At 32.9% G+C, this 26524-nt stretch overlaps 1 protein-coding gene and 1 long non-coding RNA gene across 2 annotated transcripts; both read right to left on the reverse strand.

The window, feature by feature from the left end:
• Positions 1-892: 892 nt before the first annotated feature.
• Positions 893-26524, reverse strand: LOC139499209 (WD repeat-containing protein 48-like). Its single transcript, XM_071287886.1, has 18 exons — positions 26456-26524; positions 23751-23891; positions 19396-19471; positions 18832-18914; positions 18346-18475; positions 17414-17604; positions 16045-16149; positions 15169-15288; positions 12941-13009; positions 12521-12611; positions 8577-8674; positions 7874-7981; positions 7641-7740; positions 6820-6891; positions 5958-6163; positions 5400-5476; positions 4023-4215; positions 893-2740 (listed from the first exon to the last, which is right to left on the reverse strand). The coding sequence occupies exons 1-18, from the start codon at positions 26513-26515 to the stop codon at positions 2642-2644; spliced, it is 2019 nt and encodes a 672-aa protein (XP_071143987.1). The 5' UTR covers positions 26516-26524; the 3' UTR covers positions 893-2641.
• LOC139499210 (uncharacterized) lies at positions 21967-23374 on the reverse strand. The gene is made up of 3 exons (XR_011658150.1): positions 23202-23374; positions 22824-22921; positions 21967-22319 (listed from the first exon to the last, which is right to left on the reverse strand). It is a non-coding gene; the product is annotated as an uncharacterized lncRNA (long non-coding RNA).

Here is a 26524-nt window from a genome sequence, read left to right on the forward strand (position 1 = left end):
GGGGCATATAAAGGAAGAAAGACACAATAGGACAAGTGTAAAACTTGAAGCTCCCCTTAGCTACGACTGGGGCATATAAAGGAAGAAAGACACAATAGGACAAGTGTAAAACTTGAAGCTCCCCTTAGCTACGGCTGGGGCATATAAAGGAAGAAAGACACAATAGGACAAGTGTAAAACTTGAAGCTCCCCTTAGCTACGGCTGGGGCATATAAAGGAAGAAAGACACAATAGGACAAGTGTAAAACTTGAAGCTCCCCTTAGCTTCGGCTGGAGCATATAAAGGAAGAAAGAAACAATAGGACAAGTGTAAAACTTGAAGCTCCCCTTAGCTACGGCTGGGGCATATAAAGGAAGAAAGACACAATACTCATAAGATCAAGAAATCATCATTAAAATACAAAGAAAAGAAATATAAAAAAAACTGTTTTAAAGTTAACTGTCTTATATGCAGTATGGGTGTTTTGCTCATTGTTGGAGGTTGTATAGTAACCTTGTTATCTTCTATGTCAGTTGGTCCTTGGTGGAGTGTTGTCACATTTGCAATCATCCCACATCTTTTTATTTTGATATCATAAATCTGTTTTGAGAACTCTAGCACCATGTGGTAGGATACTTGCTATAACATGGTGAGAAGTGCAGCAGGATTGTGACCACACAGATTGAGAAATAATCAGTGGTATTGTATGACAACCTGGATAATATGCTATTATGCCACATCTTCTTATTTAAATACAAAAACTGACAAGCTGAAACTGAATATATTCCGTACTGTCCTTGTACACAAATATTTTCCGTACTGTCCTTGCACACAAATATGTTCCAGAGATACTAGAATCATTTCTATCTAATACACATGAACATTAGAAATTATCTATAAATAAACTCAATGTAATTAAAATAAATAATTTATTTATAACAAAATAAAACAAACATAAACAACAAATTAATGCCTTCAGTCTCTTGTGTAAATTATATCATTAATCATACTATAAAGTTAAGAATTTTTGCAGAGTTTTCTAGGTCCACACTTTCTTGTTCTCTCTTGATCTTCACAAACAATCTATTCAAAAGAATAGTATAATCTTGATTGCAACATCAGTCCTCCTACTTGAACCTCAGTGAATAAAACAAAAGTTTTCATGCAATAAGATCTTCTGTTTTGTTGATTTTTTTACTAGATTTATTTATCAAATTATCTAGTGTTCTCCCCAGGGCCTTTTAGCATCATAATAATGTGATGCTATATTTCTGAATGTGATGATATCTGAATTGATTTTCTTATAAATTGTGTTATTGATGTGAGGCTATAATTTTTAGAAACATGATGGTATTTCAAATTGCCTTGATTAGCAGGATGCTATATGAAATATCTGGGGAGAACACTGGTATATGATCTTTCTAGTTCATTAAGTTACTGTTTAAAAATTAGAAAAACTTAAACACATTACAACTATTTTCCACCTTATAGTACTAGAATCTGATAATAAAGGCTCTCTTTGAATTAACGACACTACACTATTTTGACTGAAAAGACTATAACATAAAATGTAGCAATTTTTTTCAAATTTTATAACAGTTTTGACAAAAGAGGGAGAAGTTCACACTGACTTCATTATTTTTATCATTTATAAAAACAATTTAAATTAGGATGTTTTTCTGATAGGGGGAGCCATAATTTGATAGAACAATATAATCTAAACCTGGCCAGTGACAGTCATTAATACAAAAATCCATTCTAAGATTCTGAGTCTAACTGTTGCCCCAAAAACAAAAATTAATTTGATTAGAAACGACAAAAGAAATTCAAGAACATGCTTCAAAAATACTAAAATTCTGAAATGTCCAGATTTATATTATTATATAATGTCCGTGTTCTTCTATGTACCTTTGTATCTACAACGGTTTATCAGAATAAAGTATATATATAAATTCAATCATCTTCAGAAATGACATGTGGCATGAATCATCCTAAGATTTAAAAGAGATAATTTTATGTTAGAAAATAAATTTTATTCAAGGGAGGGATTTCTCGTAATAATTCACTAAGATACATGCAACAAATAATCAGTCCCTCAGTATCTATTTTGATCAACTTTCTCCAATGCTATAATGTCAACTTGAACATTCTGATGCATTGCTCACTTCTAACTACAAAATGTATATAGTTTAAATCTATTAAAAAGTTACATACATTAAACAACTTTCAATATCAGACTTATAGTAGTTATACAATGTGTGTGGTGTGTGATGCCAATCTACAATGTCTTACATCCACATTATTAGCTGGTCCTACAACATTTCTATTGCACAAACATTTCTTCAAAGATCTGCTGCATGAGATTTCTATATCAGAACAATATCAGTCCTTCAACTTTAACCTCGGTGAATACCACAAAGATCTTCTGTATGAGATTTCTACATCAGTTCTAAAGGTTTAACAATATCAGTCCTCCAACTTCAAACTTCGTGAATATCACAAAGATCTTTCAGGTATATATATAGCTCTGATAAGATCTCCCATTTAGTGAATTTCCGACTAAATATTACAAAGGTCTTTTATATTTGTAACACTGATGAGATCTCCAATATTGTGAATTTCCTACTAAATTCATTTTACTATATATTTAGTGTTTGGTGTTCATTTATTAGATATGGGTCTATAATGTAACGTTAGATCTCCACTCTGTTTCCAGATAAAATGTTTCACTGTCCTTAAGTCCATGTTGGCATCCAAGACCTGCAAATAAAAAGATATGAGAAAGTGAAACTCAAATTTTTCTTACAAAGCCCTGCCTAGGTTGAGGAAACCCAAAAAGCACAGACTTAACAAATAAAATATTCAAGTTAAACATAAATTTCATTTGTTATTAAAAATCTGTATGGCTTTACTGTGTATACTCCTTTCTAATGACCGTCTTAAATAAGTTTTGTTTGTTTTTTCACATTGATCTATGATTGGTGTAAATAAATTCACATTGATCTATGATTGGTGTAAATAAATTCACATTGATCTATGATTGGTGTAAATAAATTCACATTGATCTATGATTGGTGTAAATAAATTCAAGAGTTATCTCCCTTTGACTAATGTTTTTCCTTGTTGGAAGACATTAGAAAGAATTTGTTTCTTCATAAAATCTGAATAAATTAATTATTAACAAAAGTATGAACTTCTGTTTGAAACAACAAAATGTTAAGAATATTCTGGAATTTAGAGTTAAATCATGTCAAGTTGTTGATTTTGATACATTTAAAAATATTCACATTTTATTTTAAGAATTGCTGCTTGCTTAACTGGATGATGATCAAGTTACAATCAATGAACATTTGCCCGTTACAATTACAATTAGAATATTTTTTATCGTGTCATTTAATTTCAGATGCCATACCTATTCATTGCACAATAATTCTACTTTCTCTTTACTTGTTCATTGCACAATAATTCTACTTTCTCCATACCTGTTTATTGATCAATAATTCTACTTTCTCTTTACTTGTTCATTGCACAATAATTCTACTTTCTCTTTACCTGTTCATTGCACAATAATTCTACTTTCTCCATACCTGTTTATTGATCAATAATTCTACTTTCTCTTTACTTGTTCATTGCACAATAATTCTACTTTCTCTTTACCTGTTCATTGCACAATAATTCTACTTTCTCTATACCTGTTCATTGCACAATAATTCTACTTTCTCTTTACCTGTTCATTGCACAATAATTCTACTTTCTCTTTACTTGTTCATTGCACAATAATTCTACTTTCTCTTTACCTGTTGATTGATCAATAATTCTACTTTCTCTTTACTTGTTCATTGCACAATAATTCTACTTTCTCTTTACCTGTTCATTGCACAATAATTCTACTTTCTCTATACCTGTTCATTGCACAATAATTCTACTTTCTCTTTACCTGTTCATTGCACAATAATTCTGCTTTCTCTTTACCTGTTCATTGCACAATAATTCTACTTTCTCTTTACCTGTTCATTGCACAATAATTCTACTTTCTCTTTACCTGTTCATTGCACAATAATTCTACTTTCTCTTCTGTCATTGCTGAATCTGATGATTTTTCTTTCTCTGTTTTTTCTCCTCCACCATTCCCTCCTGACTGTGACCCAGTTTCTGACCCCTGACCAAGAACTTTCTCGTACACATGCTCTATGACCTTTCTGACCTGTATCATATCACTAGCTGACAATCTGTCTCTGTAAAAGATAGAAATCATGACAAACATACTTTAAAGGTAAAGAAGATAAAATATATACTTTAGAGGTCATTGGTAAGATTGGACTCATGACAAACATACTGTAGAGGTCATTGGTAGGAGAAGACAACAAATTACTGCAGGGAATGTGGACAGCTGCATCAGTGAATAGAGTTTTAAACCTTTTTCCAAGAGAACAGTTTGTTTAAATCTTGGTACTCAGATGATTCTGTTTCCCGCAGGTGATAATTTTTATAGCTCTAATGAGTCTAACCTGATTATTTTCATTTCTGGGCATGAATAAATTATCTTGAGTGGTATAATAAAACACACTGTTGTTCTGCAGAGACAATAAAAAACATCTTTTATAATTTTTAGATTTTAAATTGTTTAAGGATATGAGATTGTAAGATGTATGTTGACAGAAATAATGGTAGGTAGTGAAGATATATAACACTTACTTTTTGATTGTTTTAATACCAGTACAGGGATGAGGTTGTAAGAAGATATATAACACTTACTTTTTGATTGTTTTAATACCAGTACAGGGATGAGGTTGTAAGAAGATATATAACACTTACTTTTTGATTGTTTTAATACCAGTACAGGGATGAGGTTGTAAGAAGATATATAACACTTACTTTTTGATTGTTTTAATACCAGTACAGGGATGAGGTTGTAAGAAGATATATAACACTTACTTTTTGATTGTTTTAATACCAGTACAGGGATGAGGTTGTAAGAAGATATATAACACTTACTTTTTGATTGTTTTTTAAAATACCAGTACAGGGATGAGGTTGTAAGAAGATATATAACACTTACTTTTTGATTGTTTTAATACCAGTACAGGGATGAGGTTGTAAGAAGATATATAACACTTACTTTTTGATTGTTTTAATACCAGTACAGGGATGAGGTTGTAAGAAGATATATAACACTTACTTTTTGATTGTTTTAATACCAGTACAGGGATGAGGTTGTAAGAAGATATATAACACTTACTTTTTGATTGTTTTAATACCAGTACAGGGATGAGGTTGTAAGAAGATATATAACACTTACTTTTTGATTGTTTTAATACCAGTACAGGGATGAGGTTGTAAGAAGATATATAACACTTACTTTTTGATTGTTTTAATACCAGTACAGGGATGAGGTTGTAAGAAGATATATAACACTTACTTTTTGATTGTTTTAATACCAGTACAGGGATGAGGTTGTAAGAAGAATGGTATCTTGTTGGATTTTGGTGTATTTCTCTGAAAAATACAAAAGTCACTTTTCTTATTTATAAGCTACAATGTCTGAAGTCTATGATTTTCGCTTAACAAGTAAACATAATGGTTTAGAGACCAGATGAAGCCCTCCTACAGGTGCATAATTTTCTAATTGTGTTGAGACTTTGACACATCAACTGTTTCCATGCTCAATGCAAAAAAAAACCAAACATCTAATTGACTAAGATTTAATTTTACAAAGCAGTCATCTCTTTGTTTTTATCGCTTGAATATTTTCAAGGGACTTTGTGACATTAAGATGAAATAAACTTTTGAAACCTTAATGAAAGTATCTTTTTCTGTCAAATACAAAATGAGAAAATTTCAAATAAAACATTTCAATGCTTAATATTCTGTACAGAAAAAATCGTTTTGAATATGCTTCTATCACTGTATACAATACACATTTTTAGAAAGACCACTTGCATTTTTCTAACAATAAATAATAAAGATGTTGACCTACATGAACGACAACATCCACCACCCAGGAAGGTACTGTCTCATTCAGTAACATTTGTTCTGTGTCACCACCAGCATCTCTGGCTAGTAGTCTGAATAGAGCTCGGCCTCCAACCTCACAGAATATCACAGGTGTATGACCAGGAACACAGAAGTAAGGTTGACAGGCATCACCAGCGCCACTGTCTGTCATCATACCATTTATATTATCTGTAAATGATATCAATACTCGACATTAAACCTCAGTGAATATGACCATGAACAGGATTGATGGACGGGTCAAAAACATTATACCCTCCGCAATTTTGTTGTGTAGGGTATTAGTATATCAATACTCAACATTGAACCTCAGTGAATATGACCAGGAACTCAGAAGTAAAGCAGCTTTATATTTTCTGTAAATAATATCAATACTCGACATTAAACCTCAGTGAATATGACAGGAGTACAAATAATAGATGTAAAAGCAAAACATTTCACCTCACTTACATAAAAGAAACAATGAATTATTTTAAGAATATACCAATTTAAAGTAAAATTTGAAAAGTACTGTATTCAGCACTGCCAATTCTTCAAATGTTGGTAATATTTTTCAAATCATTAAATTCATGATTTTTATATTCATTCTCATTTTCAAATCTTATATTCATTTTCAAATCTTACCTGATTTCTTCTACTGATAATAGATATCTTTGGGCTTGAATATTAACAATTGACTTAACCTTTAAATTATGATTAATTGGCAAATACACGTGTTTAAAGCAAGTGTGGCCTGAACTACAAATATCGGTGGTTTATGTTATCTTTAAATGACCTTTGATGTGTGACCTTATCTACTTACATGTTAAAGACCAGTGTCACCTTACCTTGACCTTCAAATATATGTGTTTTAGGCCAGTGTTCCAGTAATGCTTGAAGAAGCTGCTGACCAATATTTACTGAAAATAAATCAAGATATTATTTAGTAATCAAAATTGAAGGCTTGCGTTACACAATTTCTGTTTAAACAAAATATATATCCACTTAAATGTCTGTATTTTTTCCAAGAAAATTAGCATGTTTGTTGTTTTTTAATTCAATGTCCTCCGATTTTACAAAATCCTAAGGTACAAAGATTTTGTTTGGCTGTACCTTAAACTTATTACTTACCGTATAGAACATCCTAATTTTTACAGTGTCATGTCAGGGCTTGCTATGCAGTTGGTCTCTGGTTTAAAGTTGTCTCATTGTCAATAATACCACATCTTCTGATTTTTATGTTTTATATCAGATTCAGATGCATTTTGAAAGGGAAAATGGAGTTTTTTTTCAGAAACTGGTTTTCATACTAATTGTTTTTACAGATTTATTTATGAAGAGCAGAAGAGAAGACCATAATTTGGTCTAATCATATTTTATTTTCAGTATCAGTGTCACCCTTCCTTTTATTGTGAGGAATGTCAGCTGTTTTATTTGTTTGGCAGGAACATCAGATCAAATCATGAGAAAGATTTGTTTGAGTTTAAGTGAAACAGAGATATAATTATGACAATCAACTCTATGATAATTCACATGTGACAACAAACATCCTGCTCATTGAAGTCTTTTATATTTGTTTAGTATCAAGTTTTGTCCTCAGTACAGACTCTGGTGGAAGTCCACTGTCGGTAATAAAAAAAAAAATTGGCAAAAAAATTACTGGTCTTACATTTAGTATCTGTACTTTCATTAGCAGCAACTAGACCCAGTTCTTTGGCTGACATCCAGGCGGCAAAACAGTCGGATTCATCCAAGTGTATCGTTAATAACTGAAAAGCATAGAAATAATATAAATTAATCAGAGTGCATGGTTACAACAAATAGAAATTTGGAACATTTATTATCAATTTCATTCAATGTCAAAGATTTCTAATATTTCAATATCCAAGTTTTCTGACTTACCCCTGTTTTCAGATCTACAGTAAACCAGTTTGGTACATAAACCATCTTAAATCTTTTCTTTATTTCATCTTCGAAATCTACTTTTCCTAAATCTTCAACTTTCCTGGCCTAGAAGAAATAATATAAGAATCAAAGGTTGCCTCATGCCTTGTGTTTTAGATCTTGTCTGATCAGGTTCCCATCAGCTCAATCAGAGGAAGTTTAAACTGACTTAGATATGACCTAGATAAAAGACGATTATAAAAGTCATCACAACATGATACTTCAATCTCTTCATTTGATTTAAAATAAAACAGATAATTGCCCATGAAGGTACAATTAAAATGTATTTTTCTTTAAACTTGTATTCAAGGAGACATGTCAGCTGCATTTCTGCCATACAATAAAAATAAAACCTCGAGCATTAGTACCATTTGTACATCATGTACATGCAAGAATTGCCTCAAAATTCAATAAATACATGTACTATTAAAAGGTCACATAATGCCAAATGACCTTCCATTACTCAGCCTCCTAACCAGATATTCAAAAGTAGTGGAAGACAATATATGACCTTGTATGTCGTTATAAAATAGAACTATATATGACCTTGTATGTCGTTATAAAATAAAACAATTTATATGACCTTGAAAGCCTTTATAATGCCACATATTCTGTGGTTTTAAAGGTCAGAATGAGCTTTAATTTTTTTTTTTAAACATACCGTTAAGACGTCCCACAGCGCCACATGATCATCAGTATCTTTCGTCAGAATGTGTCTCTTGTCGTTCAATACATAATACTGTCTAATACTGGACCCACCTATAAATATATCACATTCTATCATTTACTCATATAAAACCAGGTGCTCCGCAGGGCGCAGCTTTATACGACCGCAGAGGTCGAACCCTTAACAGTTGGGGCAAGTATGGACAAAACATTCAAGCATGATACAGCTCTGAATTTGGATTGTGATAAAATTTTTGACATTACATGGGTTTTTTTTACACAAAACAAATGCCAAGATTTTACAAATCAATTAAAGATTTCTTCTTCAAACTTTTTAAATCTAAAATTAAATAGTTGACACAGCATAGGTTTCTGACACAGAATGAATGTGGTTTAATGAACTTAAAAGGTTTTTTTTGCCTTTGAGCAATTCACTATGCTGTTGAATATTAATCCTCTCAAAAAAATGTTTAAAGAAATTTTCTTTTTATTTATGAAATCTGAAATGAGAAAAATTTAACCCCCCCCCCCTTTTTTTTCACATCCCCGTTTCCCTTTTTCAAAACTGATATCAATTCAAATTTCTAATGGAGTTTGCAACAATAACTACTCATTTAAATACATCATAAAATATTAAGATGTAAAAAAACTGCTTGTTATCACTGAATGGTAAAGATTATTTAAATTTATCAGTTGGTAGTAAAAAGTGTATATACATTGTATATTGTATATAACAAAGATTTAAGTTGATTCTGGACAAAGAAAGATAACTCCAATTAAAAAAATTTCTTGCTAATAGGATATTTCTTGCTTACTATTCTGGACAAAGAAAGATAACTCTAATTAAAAAAAAATTTGCTATTTCACAATATTGTGCAATTAGATATTTCTTGCCATTGCACAATACTGTGCAATTGAAAAGACTTGCTATTGCACAATACTTAATATAATAATTTTAGATCCTGATTTGGACCAACTTGAAAACTGGGCCCATAATCAAAAATCTAAGTACATGTTTAGATTCAGCATATCAAAGAGGCCCAAGAATTCAATTTTTGTTAAAATCAAACTTAGTTTAATTTTGGACCCTTTGGACTTTAATGTAGAATTTGAAATTTGAAAACAGGACCAAAAATGACGAATCTACATACACAGTTAGATTTGGCATATCAAAGAACCCCAAGGATTCAATTTTTGATGAAATCAAACAAAGTTTAATTTTGGACCCTTTGGACCTTAATGTAGACCAATTTGAAAACTGGACCAAAAAACTTCAATAATCAAGAATCTAAGTACATTTTTAGATTCAACATATCAAAGAACCCAACCGATTCATTTTTTGTTAAAATCAAACTAAGTTTAATTTTGGACCCTTTGGACCTTAATGTAGACCAATTTGAAAACGGGACCAAAAGTTGAGAATCTACATATACAGTTAGATTCGGCATATCAAAGAACCCCAATTATTCAATTTTGATGAAATCAAACAAAGTTTAATTTTGGACCCTTTGGGCCCCTTTTTCCTAAACTGTTTGGACCAAAACTCCCAAAATCAATACCAACCTTCCTTTTATGGTCATAAGCCTTGTGTTTAAATTTCATAGATTTGTATTTACTTATACTAACGTTATGGTGCGAAAACCAAGAAAAATGCTTATTTGGGTCCCTTTTTGGCCCCTAATTCCTAAACTGTTGGGTCCTAAACTCCCAAAATCAATACCAACCTTCCTTTTGTGGTCATAAACATTGTGTTTAAATTTCATAGATTTCTATTTACTTAACCTAAGGTTATTGTGCAAAAACCAAGAAAAATGCTTATTTGGGCCCTTTATTGGCCCCTTATTCCTAAACTATTGAAACCAAAACTCCCAAAATCAATCCCAATCTTTCTTTTGTGGTCATAAACCTTGTGTCAAAATTTCATAGATTTCTATTAACTTAAACTAAAGTTATGGTGCGAAAACCAAGAAAATGCTTATTTGGGCCCTTTTTGGCCCCTAATTCCTAAAATATTGTGACCAAAACTCCCAAAATCAATACCAACCTTCCTTTTATGGTCATAAACCTTGTGTTAAAATTTCATAGATTTCTATTCACTTTTACTACAGTTAGAGTGCGAAAACTAAAAGTATTCGGACGCCGGACGACGACGACGACGACGACGACGCCGACGCCAACGTGATAGCAATATACGACGAAAATTTTTTCAAAATTTGCGGTCGTATAACAAGTGGTCATTAGAAGTCTGAATCCTCTGGTACAACATTAGTTGTTGCTTAAAAGATTGTTTAGTTGATGTCCCTTGGACAATAGTTCATGCATATTCAGGACACGATCAAATTAACAATTCATTTAATAGGTTGTTCCTAGATTAAGGGTCAACCAGAATGAAGAACGGGAAATTTTGGACTGCCACAGGTAAAACAGGTTAAATTGGATAAGGACAGAAATTTAGACTTTCAACAAGAATGTGTCCCTAGTACATGGAGGCCCCACCCGCACTATCATTTTCTATGTCTAGCAGGCCTCTACAATAACTTTTTTTTCCAACTTGTCCAGTAGGACAAGTACATACCAAAACTTACTTGTCCGAATAAAATTGTAACTTGTCCAAAACAAATCTTAATATTAACCTTTTTTGCATTTCAAGTTGATTCAAGGAACAAAATGAATTAAAAAAAAATTGAACAGAATTTGATTTATATCCTTTGAAATACTTTTATTAAAAAGATATGAGCCATGAACAACTGAATTTAGTTGTGTCACCGGACTTGGGTTCTAGTTTTTATCAATGCTAAAGTCTCATTATACTTTGCACATGAGGCACCATCTGATTGGCCTCTAAATGTACACTCATTGGATTTTTATCCTATTTTTTTAAAAGTTGAAAAAAAGTTTATTCAAATGCAATCAATAAAAAGAAAATGAGGTATGAATGTCAATGAAACAAAAGACCAAATGACACAGAAATTAACAACGATAGGTCACTGCATTGCAAGTATTATTTTTTCTACATAAGATCAAACATGATTTGATGATTTTTATGGTAAATAATTTCCTCATTCTTATTTAAAAAATACAGTATGGACATTGGTATTAACTATTATAAAGCAACAAAATAAGGTAGGAAAAGAGGTTCTGATTTGTCTTGGACCAGAAATGTCTACTGCCTTGCCAAACTGTCTATTAATCATGTCTATGAAATATGTCTCCTACTGTGCCCAACTGTCCATTAAACTTGGAGCCGAATCATTTCCGAGCTGGTGACGAACTGTCTTTTAAAGTTACCTTATCTAAAAAGCGCATAGTTGAATGGGATCGGTAAGACTGGTTTCCGAGAAAAGTGGGCTTTTTACCTGTTAAAAGTACTTGACAAAGAACCAGTTTTAAATTATTGATTGCAAGTCTGAGGGGTCTTGAGAAATAAAAAGTTTCAATTAGTTTCAGTTTAAAAAGGAAAGATGTCAAACAAATCTTCTTTTCTTCTTTTTTTGTTAATAATTATACCTTGTTCATCAAAGTTGGATTAAAATTTATTTTCTGCAGAATGATTCTACTTGTCCCATTGGACAAGCTTGGTATAGCTTTTACTTGTCCGACCTTCCGGACAATCGGACAAGCGTTATTGTCGAGGCCTGTCTAAGGGACCATGAAAAAGAGGTAAAATGTCTAATTTGGCATTAATACTATAAAGATCATATCATAGGGAACATGTGTACTAATTTTCAAGTTGATTGGACTTCAACCTCATCAAAAACTACCTCGACCAAAAACTTTAACCTGAAGCAGGACACACAGACACACAGACCAGAAAACATAATGCCCATAAATGGGGCATAAAAAGTGATTGTTGCTTGACATCATGAGGTAATTTGGAGTAGATCTAAGGTCATTTAGAGACAAAATTCAGCTAAAAGAGTAAACATGTTTATAGTCTACCTTTAATTGTAAAATCTGGTTGTGTATAAATAGGTGAAACTGTATCGTTGTCATAACCACCAGACATTCGCTTGGAAACTTTCTGTAAAGGCTAAAAATATATAAATAGATACTTGGAACGTTTCTGAAAAGGCTATACATGTGCATTTATAAGTAGGAGGTCAATTGTAACACTCATAAATATGTACAAAGAAAAAGAAGCTATTTTGGAATTGATTTTATTTCCTATCAGCAAACCTATCTATATCTATCATGTTCCCCGATTCTTGGATCTTTTGTAAAATTTTTGGAATGATCTCTTAAATATTTAGTTACATTTTCATTTCTTTTATTTTTCCTTCTTATTCTTAATATGCAATTTTAGTTTTAATTTTTAAAGCTTTTTTTAATTTAATATCAAACAAAAGTATGATACTTTACCCAGTTTTTGATACAAGAGTCTGTTGTCGCTACCCATAATGATGGTTGTTCTACATTGGATAACTCAAGCTGTAAAATAAACCAATCAAAGATCAGTACAGTGGATAACAAGTCAACATGTTAGGTAAAACTGGTTACTATTGGATAACTCAAGCTGTAAAATAAACCAATCAAAGATCAGTACAGTGGATAACAAGTCAACATGTTAGGTAAAACTGGTTACTATTGGATAATTCAAACGGTAAAATAAACCAATCAAAGATCAGTAAAGTGGATAACAAGTCAACATGTTAAGTAAAACTGGTTACTATTGGATAATTCAAACGGTAAAATAAACCAGTCAAGATAGTATATAACAGTAAACCAGTAAAATATAGCAGGTAACCAGTCAAGATAGGTATACAGTGCTACTAAGGGATAATTGTAACTAGAAAAATAATATTAGAGAATTGAAAACATCTGTTTCTATTACTTAGTTCAATAAACTTTTAAAACAGAGATACATGTATGCCTCGCCTCAATGTCATTTTTAATATAAATGCAAATGTTAAAATTAAAGTAACAAAATGCAAAATATTCAGGCCTACATTAAAATATTGTTTGTTTGCCCTTTTCCGACCCTATGTTTTGAAACAGGGTAGGTAGGTAGGTAAAATATTTTATTTTTCCCCCCCAAAAAATAACTTGGCTCGGTATATTTTTTTTCATGGACAGGCAGGTTGGTATAATATTTTATTTTATAGATACAAAATCTGCTTAATGTCATTTTTGTCTGTTTTGCTTTTGCTAATAAATTTCTGGGACTACGTTTTGAAAAAAAAATATCACGTAGAATGTGAAGTTAATTCATATGCACTACTATTTTGTTTTCAAATATCAAAATATAGAGCTGTGCCGCATATTTTCAACATTTATATATGCCTGGAACTTGAACTAATATTCTGTACTACGTACCTTGTACGCTTACCTCTACCTAAAGATTTCTGTAAGAGATAACTTTGTCCTGGTAAAATATGTCCGGGCAGACATACATTACTAGTAGAAAAGGTCCCTATAGTGTTTAAATTTCCGTGTGTGCCTATGTTTCCAATAAAAATGCTACAAGACTTAAACTCAATTGTCACGTATTTTACATCGCATTTATAAATGATCTGTATGGAAAACTTGGGCGATTTTACTGCCAAATATTCTCCACTTTACAGGCTTTTGTAACCTTTGGTTCATGTCAGATATAAATAATATAGCAATGCTGGTCGAAGGCATTGTTAACATAATCATCCTGATCTACGGATCACAAAAGGCCATCCCTACATAGAATACAACGTCCGTTTACACAAAATAGTTTGTACACACGTTGCTAATTTTGTATTAAACGAACTTTTTTGTAAATGAACCCTGCTCTTCAAGTATAAAGATACAGAGTTAACGTACGTCATATCATGATTTCATAGCGTTCAACATCGATTTCAAACTCTAAATGCAAGTGTGCGTGTCAAACGCTCACGTGATACCAAACGGACTAGACCTAATACGATAAAGATAAAACCCGAGGATTCCGGTAAAAACGTTTTGAGCGGTAAATACAAATATAAGATTTTTTGTAGGAACGAAAAAATAAAATAAAATAAAATCTTGCTGGTAAATACAAATAAAAGATTTTCAGGCGGAACGAATTTATAGGGTCGGTCGGTAAAGGGCAAACAAACAATATTTTAATTTAAGCCTCAGTGCATCATGACTAAATGTACAAAGCAAAATAATTTGCAAAGAAATAATACAAGCCAATGCTCTTACAACTGCATACCAAATATCATTGGGATATCGTACCTGGTTCTCCATTAACTGACCTAATCACAAAACTTTAACATATGAAATGTTCAGAGGTCAATAGATCATGACTGAGAGAGCAGAGCCAAATAATCTTCCTGACAATCAGATGTGCCAATGCTTGTACAACTGCATCCCAAACATCATTGACTGATAATCATCAGAAGAGATTACTATTTTTGATATTTTACTCCACTTGTTCACATATTTTCAAGCTGGAAAGTATATTCTGGTTTCCTGTTAGTTACTTCTACATACCCTTAAGACTGGTGCCTTCTCTTCACAAATAAGAGTTCTATACTCTGGTTTCCTGTTAGTTACTACTACATACCCTTAAGACTGGTGCCTTCTCACAAATAAGAGTTCTATACTCTGGTTTCCTGTTAGTTACTACTACATACCCTTAAGACTGGTGCCTTCTCCTCACAAATAAGAGTTCTATATTCTGGATTTCTGATGTCAGTTGCCCACACTCTACGGTCACGTCCAGCAGAATACACCACAGAAAATGAATCATTTGCCTGGAAATAATCACAGTAAATAGTAATAATGTAATAATTAAGAGAAATGAGTTTATTTTGACATATATACACTACAATGAGTGTTTGCAAAACTATTACTTCTTTTAAATTTACTCTCTCAAATCAATTTTGAATTAGAAAAATTGGAAAAAATTAGTTATTTTAAAGCACATGTTGTTAAGAGTTCCAAATGGTGAAGTTGAAATCACCCCTTCGTAAATTTTATGGACGCCATCACAAGTTGGTTGACCGTTAAGGAATAACCATTTCACAGATGATATGGGATATGTTCCTTATGTCGTAACTACAATCCCCTTCCCTTTCATGAATGTGACCTACTGGATTTGTTATAACACGAGTAACACGACAGGTGCCACATGTAGAGCAAGATCTGCATACCCTTCCGGAGCATCTGAGACCTAGTTTCTGGTGGGGTTCGTGTTGGTTATATTTTAGTTTTATATGTTGTGTCATGTGCACTATTGTTTATATGCATGTCTTTTGCATTTTTAGCCATGGCAGTTTGTTTTTTATTTATGAGTTTGACTGTCCCTCTTGTACCTTTTGTCCCTCTTGTTAAATTTTTATTTAATGTGAGGAAGAACTCATTGTGCAATAAAAACAACTTTCACACCTTGAACACATGACTTTAATATTTGACAAATTGACAAAGTCACATTGAATGAAGTTTTAGAAAGTCTTGCAGCTTTGCTATAAATAAGGGCCTTTTAAAACATCTGAGTACCTGGCACGTACCTGTAAGGTCCAAACACCCTCATCATGTACTCTGAACGTAGAAACACATCTCTGTTGTCCTAGAGACCACAGTCGTATTGTTCCATCAGAACTGCCAGACAAACACTGAAACAAATATTGTATTCATACAAAGATAATTACTATTACAGTGTAACCTGTGTTATCGAACACACTGGGGGACCAGAAAAAAGTGTCAGAATAAGCAAGGTGTCCAAATACTCATTTTGCAAGATAGACATATTTTGGGATCATGGAAATGTGTTGGTTAAAGCAGGATGTTGGAACACTCAGGTTAAGGCAGGATGTTGGAACACTCAGGTTAAGGCAGGATGTTGGAACACTCAGGTTAAGGCAGGATGTTGGAACACTCAGGTTAAGGCAGGATGTTGAAACACTCAGGTTAAAGCAGGATGTTGGAACACTCAGAAGTCAGAATTAGACAGGTTACACTGTATTCAAATATAAATTACCAAGTGATGTGACATACACAACAGGATTGTCATGATTGTTAAGTCCGGGAAATTCCAAAAATTATTGTCATATTAATAGTACCTATAATGACATTGGATGAGTATTGCAATACTAATTGGCCTCCTGATATCAGATATACTTTAATTGTACTTTATTTCGTGGTGTATTTATTTTCACGAATTTCGTGGTTAGTTTATTATCGCGAAAATAAATACTGTGGATTCATTAATATTCGTTGTGTACCAATTTTCGTGGATTTCGTGGATACAGGAGAACCAAGAATTCAAATGTTCAACGAATTACAAATTGTCTTAAGGAATGTATGCAGACTTTACCAAAACCAAGAAATTAAATATCCACGAACATGCAAGTTTTCATCGATCCATGAAAATTGGTGCCTAGAAAATAAATGAATCCACAGTACACGCGAATCTAAATCAAACCTTTCAACTTGAACTGAAAGGCAATAATTATAAAATCACGAAAAATAAATACCCACGAACATTTTTGAAATACATAATACGCGACAATAAGTACCATGAAAAAAGCACAAGTGCAGTTAATATCTGTAGGCATATTGTTCTGAAATTGCAATAAGGTAATTGATCTCTCATTTTTGTTCTTTTCTTCAAAAAAATCCCCCATCCAACTGTTTGCCTACCCCCTTTTGGAGCAATTACCTCCAAACTCAATCACAGTCTCCCCTTTGAAGTATAGAACCTTTTAGTACAATTTTAGAGAGATCCATACTTTAATGTTCACAAGTTATTGTCTGGACTCTGTAAACTAGAAGTATGTCTGTTTTTGCCCCTTTTTTGCGCCCCATTCCTTCATGTTTGCAGAAATTACCCCCCAATTCAATCCAAGCCTTCCCTTTGTGATATGGAACCTTACTCACCTGAGTACCATCTCTATTTAGGACCAAGGCCTTTACATTATCAGCATGGCCCTTTAATTTCATCAGTTTCTGACACGTCCTGGGGTCCCAAACCCTCAACACCTTTTCTGTAGACCCTGACACTATGACAGAACCCGGAGGATTCATTGCTAAGCTGTAGATAGAATCCTTATTTCCATTTAAACTTGATGCTAAAATATATAAAATGATGTCAATTAACAAACATGAGCCTTTATAGCTTGTTGTTCGGTGTGAGCCAAGGCTCTGTGTTGAAGGCTGTACATTGACCTATAATTGTTTACTTTTATAAATTGTTATTTGGATGGAGATTTGTCTAATTGGCACTCATACCACATCTTCCTATATCTATGAGGAAAATTTCAAAGTGATTTGGGGTATATATATATGTTATTGAGATGTTGGGCATTTGTCAATGAAATGTGGGGTATTTGTAAAGGACATGTGGGGTATTTTGTCAAGGACATGTGGGGCATATGTCAAGGACATGTTGTGTATTTGTTAAGGACATGTGGGGCATATGTCAAGGAAATGTTGGGTATTTGTCAAGGACATGTGGGGCATATGTCAAGGACATGTGGGGTAATTGTCAAGGACATGTGGGGCATATGTCAAGGACATGTGGGGTATGTGTCAAGGACATGTGGGCTATATGTCAATGACAATTGGTAGTGTAATAGGGTTCTTGGACAGAATAAAAGGATTAAAATAGAGTAGAACTGTACTAAGATATAAGAGAATAGAAGAATTGATGAACTCTTAATAAACATATAATAAAACTACTAATTAATATTAATTATTCTAAAAGAAAATAAATATTAATGTTAAACACTCTACCACAGTAGGATATGTTTATGAAGTGTGGGGTATATGTAAATGATAGGTTGGATATATGTCTATTTAATTAGACTTACTGGTAACTGTATTATTTGAAGCAGTAAGAGCTGTCAGTGTGTTAACGTCCCACAGGAAAATGGCTCTATCTAATCCTGCTGAGGCTACCTGTTCTTTATCTCTGGCATAAGCTAGTGCCTTCACATAATCCTGTAATTAATAATAAACAAGGACATTAACCGTATCCTCAAATTAAAACCATACATGGGCCTTAACCTTATCCTAGCCTAATTTCAACTACCTGTGGCCTTTCTTCACCCAGGAAGTAAGACACAATAAATGGAGAATTTGACTATAGGCCTCAGATACCCCAACTTGTGTATATGCATGAGTCACCTTCCACATACAGATGGAGAATTCAGGTAATTATGATATTTTTGTGATTATAAGCATTGTGTTCAAGTTATATATCCCTTATGAGTACATAAAGTTGATATACATTGACCTGTGATATAATCCAAACTTTGACTGTTTATCCCCCCCCTTTTTTTTTACATTATACATACCTTATGAGTACGTAATGTTGACATACAAAAACCTTTGTGAGCATTCCATACTTTAACTGTTGTGTCACTTGATGCAGAAATTACTGAAAAAATAAATACATGACAAAGACATTGATTATTTTAACATTACATGTACATTTGGCTGAAAACAACTTTCAAATGACATGAATATAAACTCTGGTTTTTACTAGATTTAAAACCCAAGCTAGTTGACAGGTAAAGAGTATCAGTAGAGTTTCCAATTAAGTTTGAATTCAGCACAATTTGTCTACAATATAAATGAAATACATGAGTGCACACACCCAAGTATCTCGCCTGTTTTAGGCCAGTTTTTTTTTTAATTTGATGGTTAACTGATAAAAATTAAGTTTACATTTTATGCTTTTTATTCCCACAAACCCTGATTAAACAAATACACTATCCCTGAAGTATGAATAAAATTTGTCCCAAATTCCTATTTTTCCTTTAGGACAATTAGACTTTTTCCCAGATTTAGTAGAGATGAAAAGGGACTGCATATTATACATAACTGTGTACTATACACAGATAAATAAGGTAACTTACATGTTCTGCCACCGCAGCAGAGGACAATATCATTCACCCAGTCTGTATGGTGCTCCATAGATAACATGTATGGATCCTACAATGGAAATAACATGTATGGATCCTACATGTACAATGGAAATAACGTGTATGGATCCTACAATGGAAATAACATGTATGGATCCTACAACGCAAATAACATGTATGCAGTGATCTGGAAGGTTTTTTTTCTATGGGCCCAGGGCCCCTCAAAAATAAATTTAATGGGCCATTTTAAAAAATAATGGGCCATGTTGTCAAATGAGTGGGCCATTTAAATTGACTTTTGTAAAAAAAAAATGTATCAGTATATTTTGGCAAAGAGATGTTTGTACTTACCTTTATGATTTTAAATAAAATCATGGGTATTGTTCCTGTGATTTTGTAATTTCAATTTCAATGAATATACAATAACTTCTTCCAACCCGAACAATATTTAAGTTAACCGTTAAATTTATTTACAATGTTTAAACTGGTACTGTTGCCGTGTTCATGTTCATGGTTTTTTTTTTGTACATTAAATTTGGGTCTTGGTCGATACCATACTTATTCCAGACGTTCCGTATCAGAGGACATTTCAGGCATTTCCTCTGCACTTCTTGTATTATTATAACTTCATCACGGTGTGGCAAGAATAACAGTATAGAGTACCATTAATTCATAGAACAAAACAACAAATCGCTGAAGTCATGTTTACAAAATGTCAAAACGAGCCAAAGACCAAAAAATGACAAGGACAGTTAAGCGCCTTTTTTGGAGACAAAAACTATATTCCTAAAAAGTCTTTGGGTTCTTCAATCGAAATAATAGAAAGCTAAACTAAATGAGATTATTATTAAGAGTTAAATCTCGTCTGTACTAGCCAAATTTCACAAATTTAAAGTTGTTTATGAAAAAAATATATCATGAATGATGGTTAAATACGTTTTTCCGGTTCTCAGTTAGATCACATGGTTCTATTATTACAATAGGAAAACACCCGAGACGTTAAACCGCATGGTTCTATTATCATAGGGAAAAACCCGAGACGTCCCTAAAATATATAGGTGCTCCTATAATTGGAGGAACATTACACAGTTGTGTACACACACATTGCGGCACGGAACACGATCGGAAATCCATTTGACGATTTCTAAGCGTTTCGGTGAAAAATATCGTGCGCCACGTGGGCGCTTACATTTGTCACTGTATGCGCCATTTCTTGTCAATATGCGCTATAGGCGCAGGGCGCACGACTTTCCCAATCACTGTGTATGGATCCTACAATTGAAATAACATGTATGGATCCTACAACGCAAATAACATGTATGGTTCCTACAATGGAAATAACATGTATGGATCCTACAACGGAAATAACATGTATGGATCCTACAACGGAAATAACATGTATGGATCCTACAACGCAAATAACATGTATGGTTCCTACAATGGAAATAACATGTATGGATCCTACAATGGAAACAATGGAAATAACATGTATGGATCCTACAACGCAAATAACATGTATGGATCCTACAATGGAAATAACATGTATGGATCCTACAATGGAAATAACATGTATGGATCCTACAACGCAAATAACATGTATGGTTCCACAATGGAAATAACATGTATGGATCCTACAACGCAAATAACATGTATGGTTCCTACAATGGAAATAACATGTATGGTTCCTACAATGGAAATAACATGTATGGATCCTACAACGCAAATAACATGTATGGTTCCTACAATGGAAATAACATGTATGGATCCTACAATAGAAACAATGGAAATAACATGTATGGATCCTACAATAGAAACAATGGAAATAACATGTATGGATCCTACAACGGAAATAACATGTATGGATCCTACAACGGAAATAACATGTATGGATCCTACAATGGAAACAATGGAAATAACATGTATGGATCCTACAATGGAAACAATGGAAATAACATGTATGGATCCTACAATGGAAACAATGGAAATAACATGTATGGATCCTACAACGGAAATAACATGTATGGATCCTACAATGGAAATAATTTACAACCTGTACAATGTAGCCTACAAAGAATCGCACATACCAATATTGAATAGCAGTTTTTAGAACACATCAACAACACACTTTGCAATGATGTTTAATAATTAAATATTCTGTTAATGTGTCCCTTCTTTATAATGTGTTCTTAAAGGGTTCCTACTTTCTTCATTGTATTCAGTATGCCTTTAATTACATATTCCTAAGTATGTAACTCTCAACTGTGTGTTCCTAACATGTGAGTTTGCGTTTTTCTGTTCTATTTCCCTATGCATACTTCCCATCTCTACTTTCAAATATCTGTGTTTTCTACTTCATCATTTCACGCTATGTTTACCAGTACCTGAGACTTTTATGTTCCTACCTTTTTGTCCATGATCCTACCTAATTTGACCATATGTTTCTTCAATCCTTGTCTCCTTATTTTATCTTGTTTGTTCCTATTTTCTTACTTTGTTACTGTGTTTCTACCTTGTTTGACTGTGTGTTCCTACCTTGTTTATCCCTGTATTTCTTCTTGGGTCACATGTTCCTATGTTGTATGCTTGTGTGTTCCTACTTGGTTCGTTCTCATGTCCATAACTTGTATGCTTGTGTGTTCCTACTTGGTTTGTTCTCATGTCCCTAACTTGTATGCTTGTGTGTTCCTACATAGTTTATTCTCATGTCCCTACCTTGTATGCTTGTGTGTTCCTACTTGGTTTGTTCTCATGTCATAAACTTGTATGCTTGTGTGTTCCTACTTGGTTTGTTCTCATATACCTACCTTGTATGCTTGTGTGTTCCTACTTGGTTTGTTCTCATGTCCCTACCTTGTATGTCAGTAAGTTCCTACCTCATATGTTAGTGTGTTCCTACCTTGTTTGTTCCCATGCCCTACCTTGTTTGGCTGTGTGTTCCTACTTGGTTTGTTCTCATGTCCCTACCTTGTATGCTTGTGTGTTCCTACTTGGTTTGTTCTCATGTACCTACCTTGTATGCTTGTGTGTTCCTACTTGGTTTGTTCTCATGTACCTACCTTGTATGCTTGTGTGTTCCTACTTGGTTTGTTCTCATGTACCTACCTTGTATGCTTGTGTGTTCCTACTTGGTTTGTTCTCATGTCCCTATCTTGTATGTCAGTGTGTTCCAACCTCATATGTTAGTGTGTTCCTACCTTGTTTGTTCCCATGCCCTACCTTGTATGCTTGTGTGTTCCTACTTGGTTTGTTCTCATGTCCCTACCTTGTATGTCAGTATGTTCCAACCTCATATGTTAGTGTGTTCCTACCTTGTTTGTTCCCATGCCCTACCTTGTATGCTTGTGTGTTCCTACTTGGTTTGTTCTCATGTCCCTACCTTGTATGTCAGTATGTTCCAACCTCATATGTTAGTGTGTTCCTACCTTGTTTGGCTGTGTGTTCCTACATTTTCTGTAATAATGTGCGTCTTCTTATTTTTTTGTTCTTAATTTGTCTGTGGTCTTTTATTGTGTGTTCCTACCTACTTCAACTAGTTCTTGGATTTTATTGTGTGTTCCTACCTACTTCAACTAGTTCTTGGATTTTATTGTGTGTTCCTATCTACTTCAACTAGTTCTTGGATTTTATTGTGTGTTCCTACCTACTTCAACTAGTTCTTGGATTTTATTGTGTGTTCCTATCTACTTCAACTAGTTCTTGGATTTTATTGTGTGTTCCTACCTACTTCAACTAGTTCTTGGATTTTATTGTGTGTTCCTACCTACTTCAACTAGTTCTTGGATTTTATTGTGTGTTCCTACCTACTTCAACTAGTTCTTGGATTTTATTTTTATGCATTTTTAATGTATTTAACTTCTTTTCAGTTGTGTTCTTAATGTGTTCATTTGCATATTCTTACTGTATTTGTCAGTCTGTTCCTAACTTGTGAGTTTATTTTGTTTCTTTCTGATTTGTCATCTCTGCTCTTTTTTGTATATGTTTACATTGTACTTTTGTAGGTTTTTAGTATTTCCCTTATTTGTCTGTGTGTTAAACTGTTCCTACTTTTATAAAGTGTATTGTCCTCATTACATCTGTTCCTACATTCGTCAATTTATTCCTGTTTCAATTTCAGTTTCTTGTGTTGTGTGTCCAGGTGTCCTCTTATTTTTATTTTCATCTGCAATATTTTCACCTGATTCCTTTTTTTTTGGTTCCTTTTATCTGTGTTTGCCTTCTTAGTGTTATTTTATATCTGTGTCTTTGTTATCGCACATGTTTTTCGTGTTTCTAACAACCTCCATGTGTTCCTTTCTTCCTTGTTTGTTAATGTGTTCTTACCTTGTTCTTGTTTGATAATGTGTTCTTACCTTGTTGGTCTTTGTGTTAAATATTCTGATGATGGAGTCTCTCCCAGCCGAGTATAATCTGTTAATAAGTGGGTCAAACTGAAGGGAGTTAATCCCAGATCTGTGATGTCGTTCAACTTCATCTCGGATAACAAAAGAAACCTAACAAATAAAAAAGATGAAACTGTTAATAAGTGGGTCATTAATATTCTGCAATTATGTGTTCCATTGATCCAGGATCTTTGATCTGGTTATAACAGTGATACACCAGAAATGGTCCTCATTATTTCCAAGCTGTGAGAGAAAACTAAAAAAAAAACCTTTTTGTCGAGCCTACGACTTTAGTCGAAAAAGCGGGACTAAGCGATCCTACATTCCATCGGCGTCGGCGGCGTCCACAAATATTCACTCTGTGGTTAAAGTTTTTGAAATTTTAATAACTTTCTTAAACTATACTAAATTTCTACCAAACTTGGACAGAAGCTTGTTTGTGATCATAAGAAAGTATCCAGAAGTAAATTTTGTAAAAATAAAATTCCATTTTTTCCGTATTTTACTTATAAATGGACTTAGTTTTTCTGCGAGGAAACATTACATTCACGCTGTGGTTAAAGTTTTTAAAATTTTAATAACTTTCATAAACTATCCTTGATTTGTACCAAACTTGGACAGAAGCTTGTTTATGATCATAAGATAATATCAAGAAGAAAATTTTGTAAAAATAAATTTCCACATTTCCATATTTTACTTATAAATGGACTTAGTTTTTCTGCGAGAAAACATTACATTCACTCTGTAGTTAAAGTTTTTAAAATTTAAATAACTTTCATAAACTATCCTTGATTTGTACCAAACTTGGACAGAAGCATGTTTATGATCATAAGATAGTATCAAGAAGAAAATTTTGTAAAAATAAATTTCCACTTTTCCATATTTGACTTATAACTGGACTTAGTTTTTCTTCCAGTTAACATTACATACAGTCTGCAGTTAAAGTTTATAAAACATTTATTAGATTCATAAACTACATGTATCCTGGATTTTTTTACCTACTTGGAAGCTTCTTTCAATCAAAAGACAGTATTGAGAGGGAAATTTTTATTGATGTTTTTCCTCATTTTTGTTGAGTCTGCGATTAACAGCAAAAGTAGGCGAGACACTGGGTTCCGTGGAACCCTTAGGAATTTTTATTTTATTAATTTAATCCCATTACTAGTAAGCTTAAAATCTGAAATTTATAAAAATTCAAAGATTGAAAGGGCACTTAAGTCAATAGATGTATAAACAATTCACTAAAATTTCAGGAAAACTACTCAAAGCATTTTTAAAATTAAAAAATATTGTTGGAAAAATCCCCCTTTTTGTAATGAATAGAACCTGATAACTTAAAAACATAAACTCTAGAATTTATAAAAATCCAGAGGGAGCTCATGTCAATATATATGTAAACAATGTGCCAAAGATTCTTGGTAAAATTGTTTTTGAGTTATTGTCTGAAAACTGGGAAATCCCACTTTTTGTAATGAATAAAAAACCCAAACTTGGACATGTAACATCTAAAATTTATAAAAAAGAAAAGGAGCTCACGTCAATAGATATACAAAATTCACCAAAGATTCATTGAAAATTTCCAACATGTTGACGACGGACAACCATAATACGTCACATAAACAGGCCTAAGAAAATCAGGAAAACATCAAGCATGAGAAATAAAATCATAAACATTAATGAAAAAAATACTTGATTATGCAGTCATAATTTAACAGAAATGATAACCCTGCAGTCAACTTTTTTGTGTCCATAAGTTGCACCTGGTTTTGAAAAATATATAATTTATAGTAATCTCATGGACTTTATTGCATATATGTACCATACACATACAATATCTGGGCAGAATTAGTATGGTTGACCTTTGAATCAAATACAGGACAAGCACGAGAAATAAAAAGTACCAACACAAAAACACAAGGGCAAAAACGGAGAACGCACATCTACTTTAACACAAAAACAAGAAATTTTAAAACGTCAAAACTGGAAATCAAGTGAAATAAAACATCTGAAAAACTTGCATGTAAATAACACTTTTCATTTACATAAATATACATTGATAGGGCCATAATAAATAATAGGTTTGTTTGCCCTAACGCTACCTACCCAGAAAATAAAAACTGCCTACTCAAATTCTTTTATTGTCCTGATTTGAAGAATTTTTTTTTAATCAAATAGGCATGAAGACTAATAAACATCTGATACTTCAATTTCTTTTTTTGAAAAAAAAAAGAAAATGCCTACCTACCTACCTACCCACTGTCTCAACCTTTGGGTAGGGTTTGGGCAAACCAATATATTTTTAAGTATGGCCTAGTGGATTTTTCCATGGACTTGGATAGAAAAAAGTGCCTTGTTTGGTAGCTCTTATCAGTTAGGTCCTTATATTTTTTTACTGGTCTAAAGATAGTAAAAAAATATCACGAGGACCTAAGAGATACGGTAGGCAAATAGTCATACAATATCATAAGGACCAGACTAAGAGCTACGGTTCCGCAGCTACACATGTATCATATTCATAGTATGTGTTTGGTATAATTTTTTTTTTTATCTCACTCTTCTGACTTCTTAAATAAAAAAGTACATTGTCCAAAAGTATCCACGTCTTTCTATATGTATTAAGTTCTTCAGAAACAAATATATTTTGCACCAAACATTTGTGATAGCTTGTCAGTCACCTGAACTTTCTTTTTGCCTTGTCCTGCCGAATTTCTGTGGTGTGTAGCCATTGATAACATGTGAAATAC

This window comes from Mytilus edulis, chromosome 12, assembly GCF_963676685.1.
Source record: "Mytilus edulis chromosome 12, xbMytEdul2.2, whole genome shotgun sequence".
Taxonomy (NCBI): domain Eukaryota; kingdom Metazoa; phylum Mollusca; class Bivalvia; order Mytilida; family Mytilidae; genus Mytilus; species Mytilus edulis.

What these genes read in the sequence shown, in the direction of transcription:
- LOC139499209 (XM_071287886.1), bottom strand. Translation starts at nt 26,515, where the DNA reads ATGTTATCAATGGCTACACACCACAGAAATTCGGCAGGACAAGGCAAA. An exon ending in TTCAAATAATACAGTTACCA is followed by an intron (nt 17,605 to 18,345) that starts GTAAGTCTAATT and finishes TATATATTTTAG; the next exon opens with CATCAAGTTTAAATGGAAAT. An exon ending in CTGTAGATCTGAAAACAGGG is followed by an intron (nt 7,741 to 7,873) that starts GTAAGTCAGAAA and finishes TATGCTTTTCAG; the next exon opens with TTATTAACGATACACTTGGA.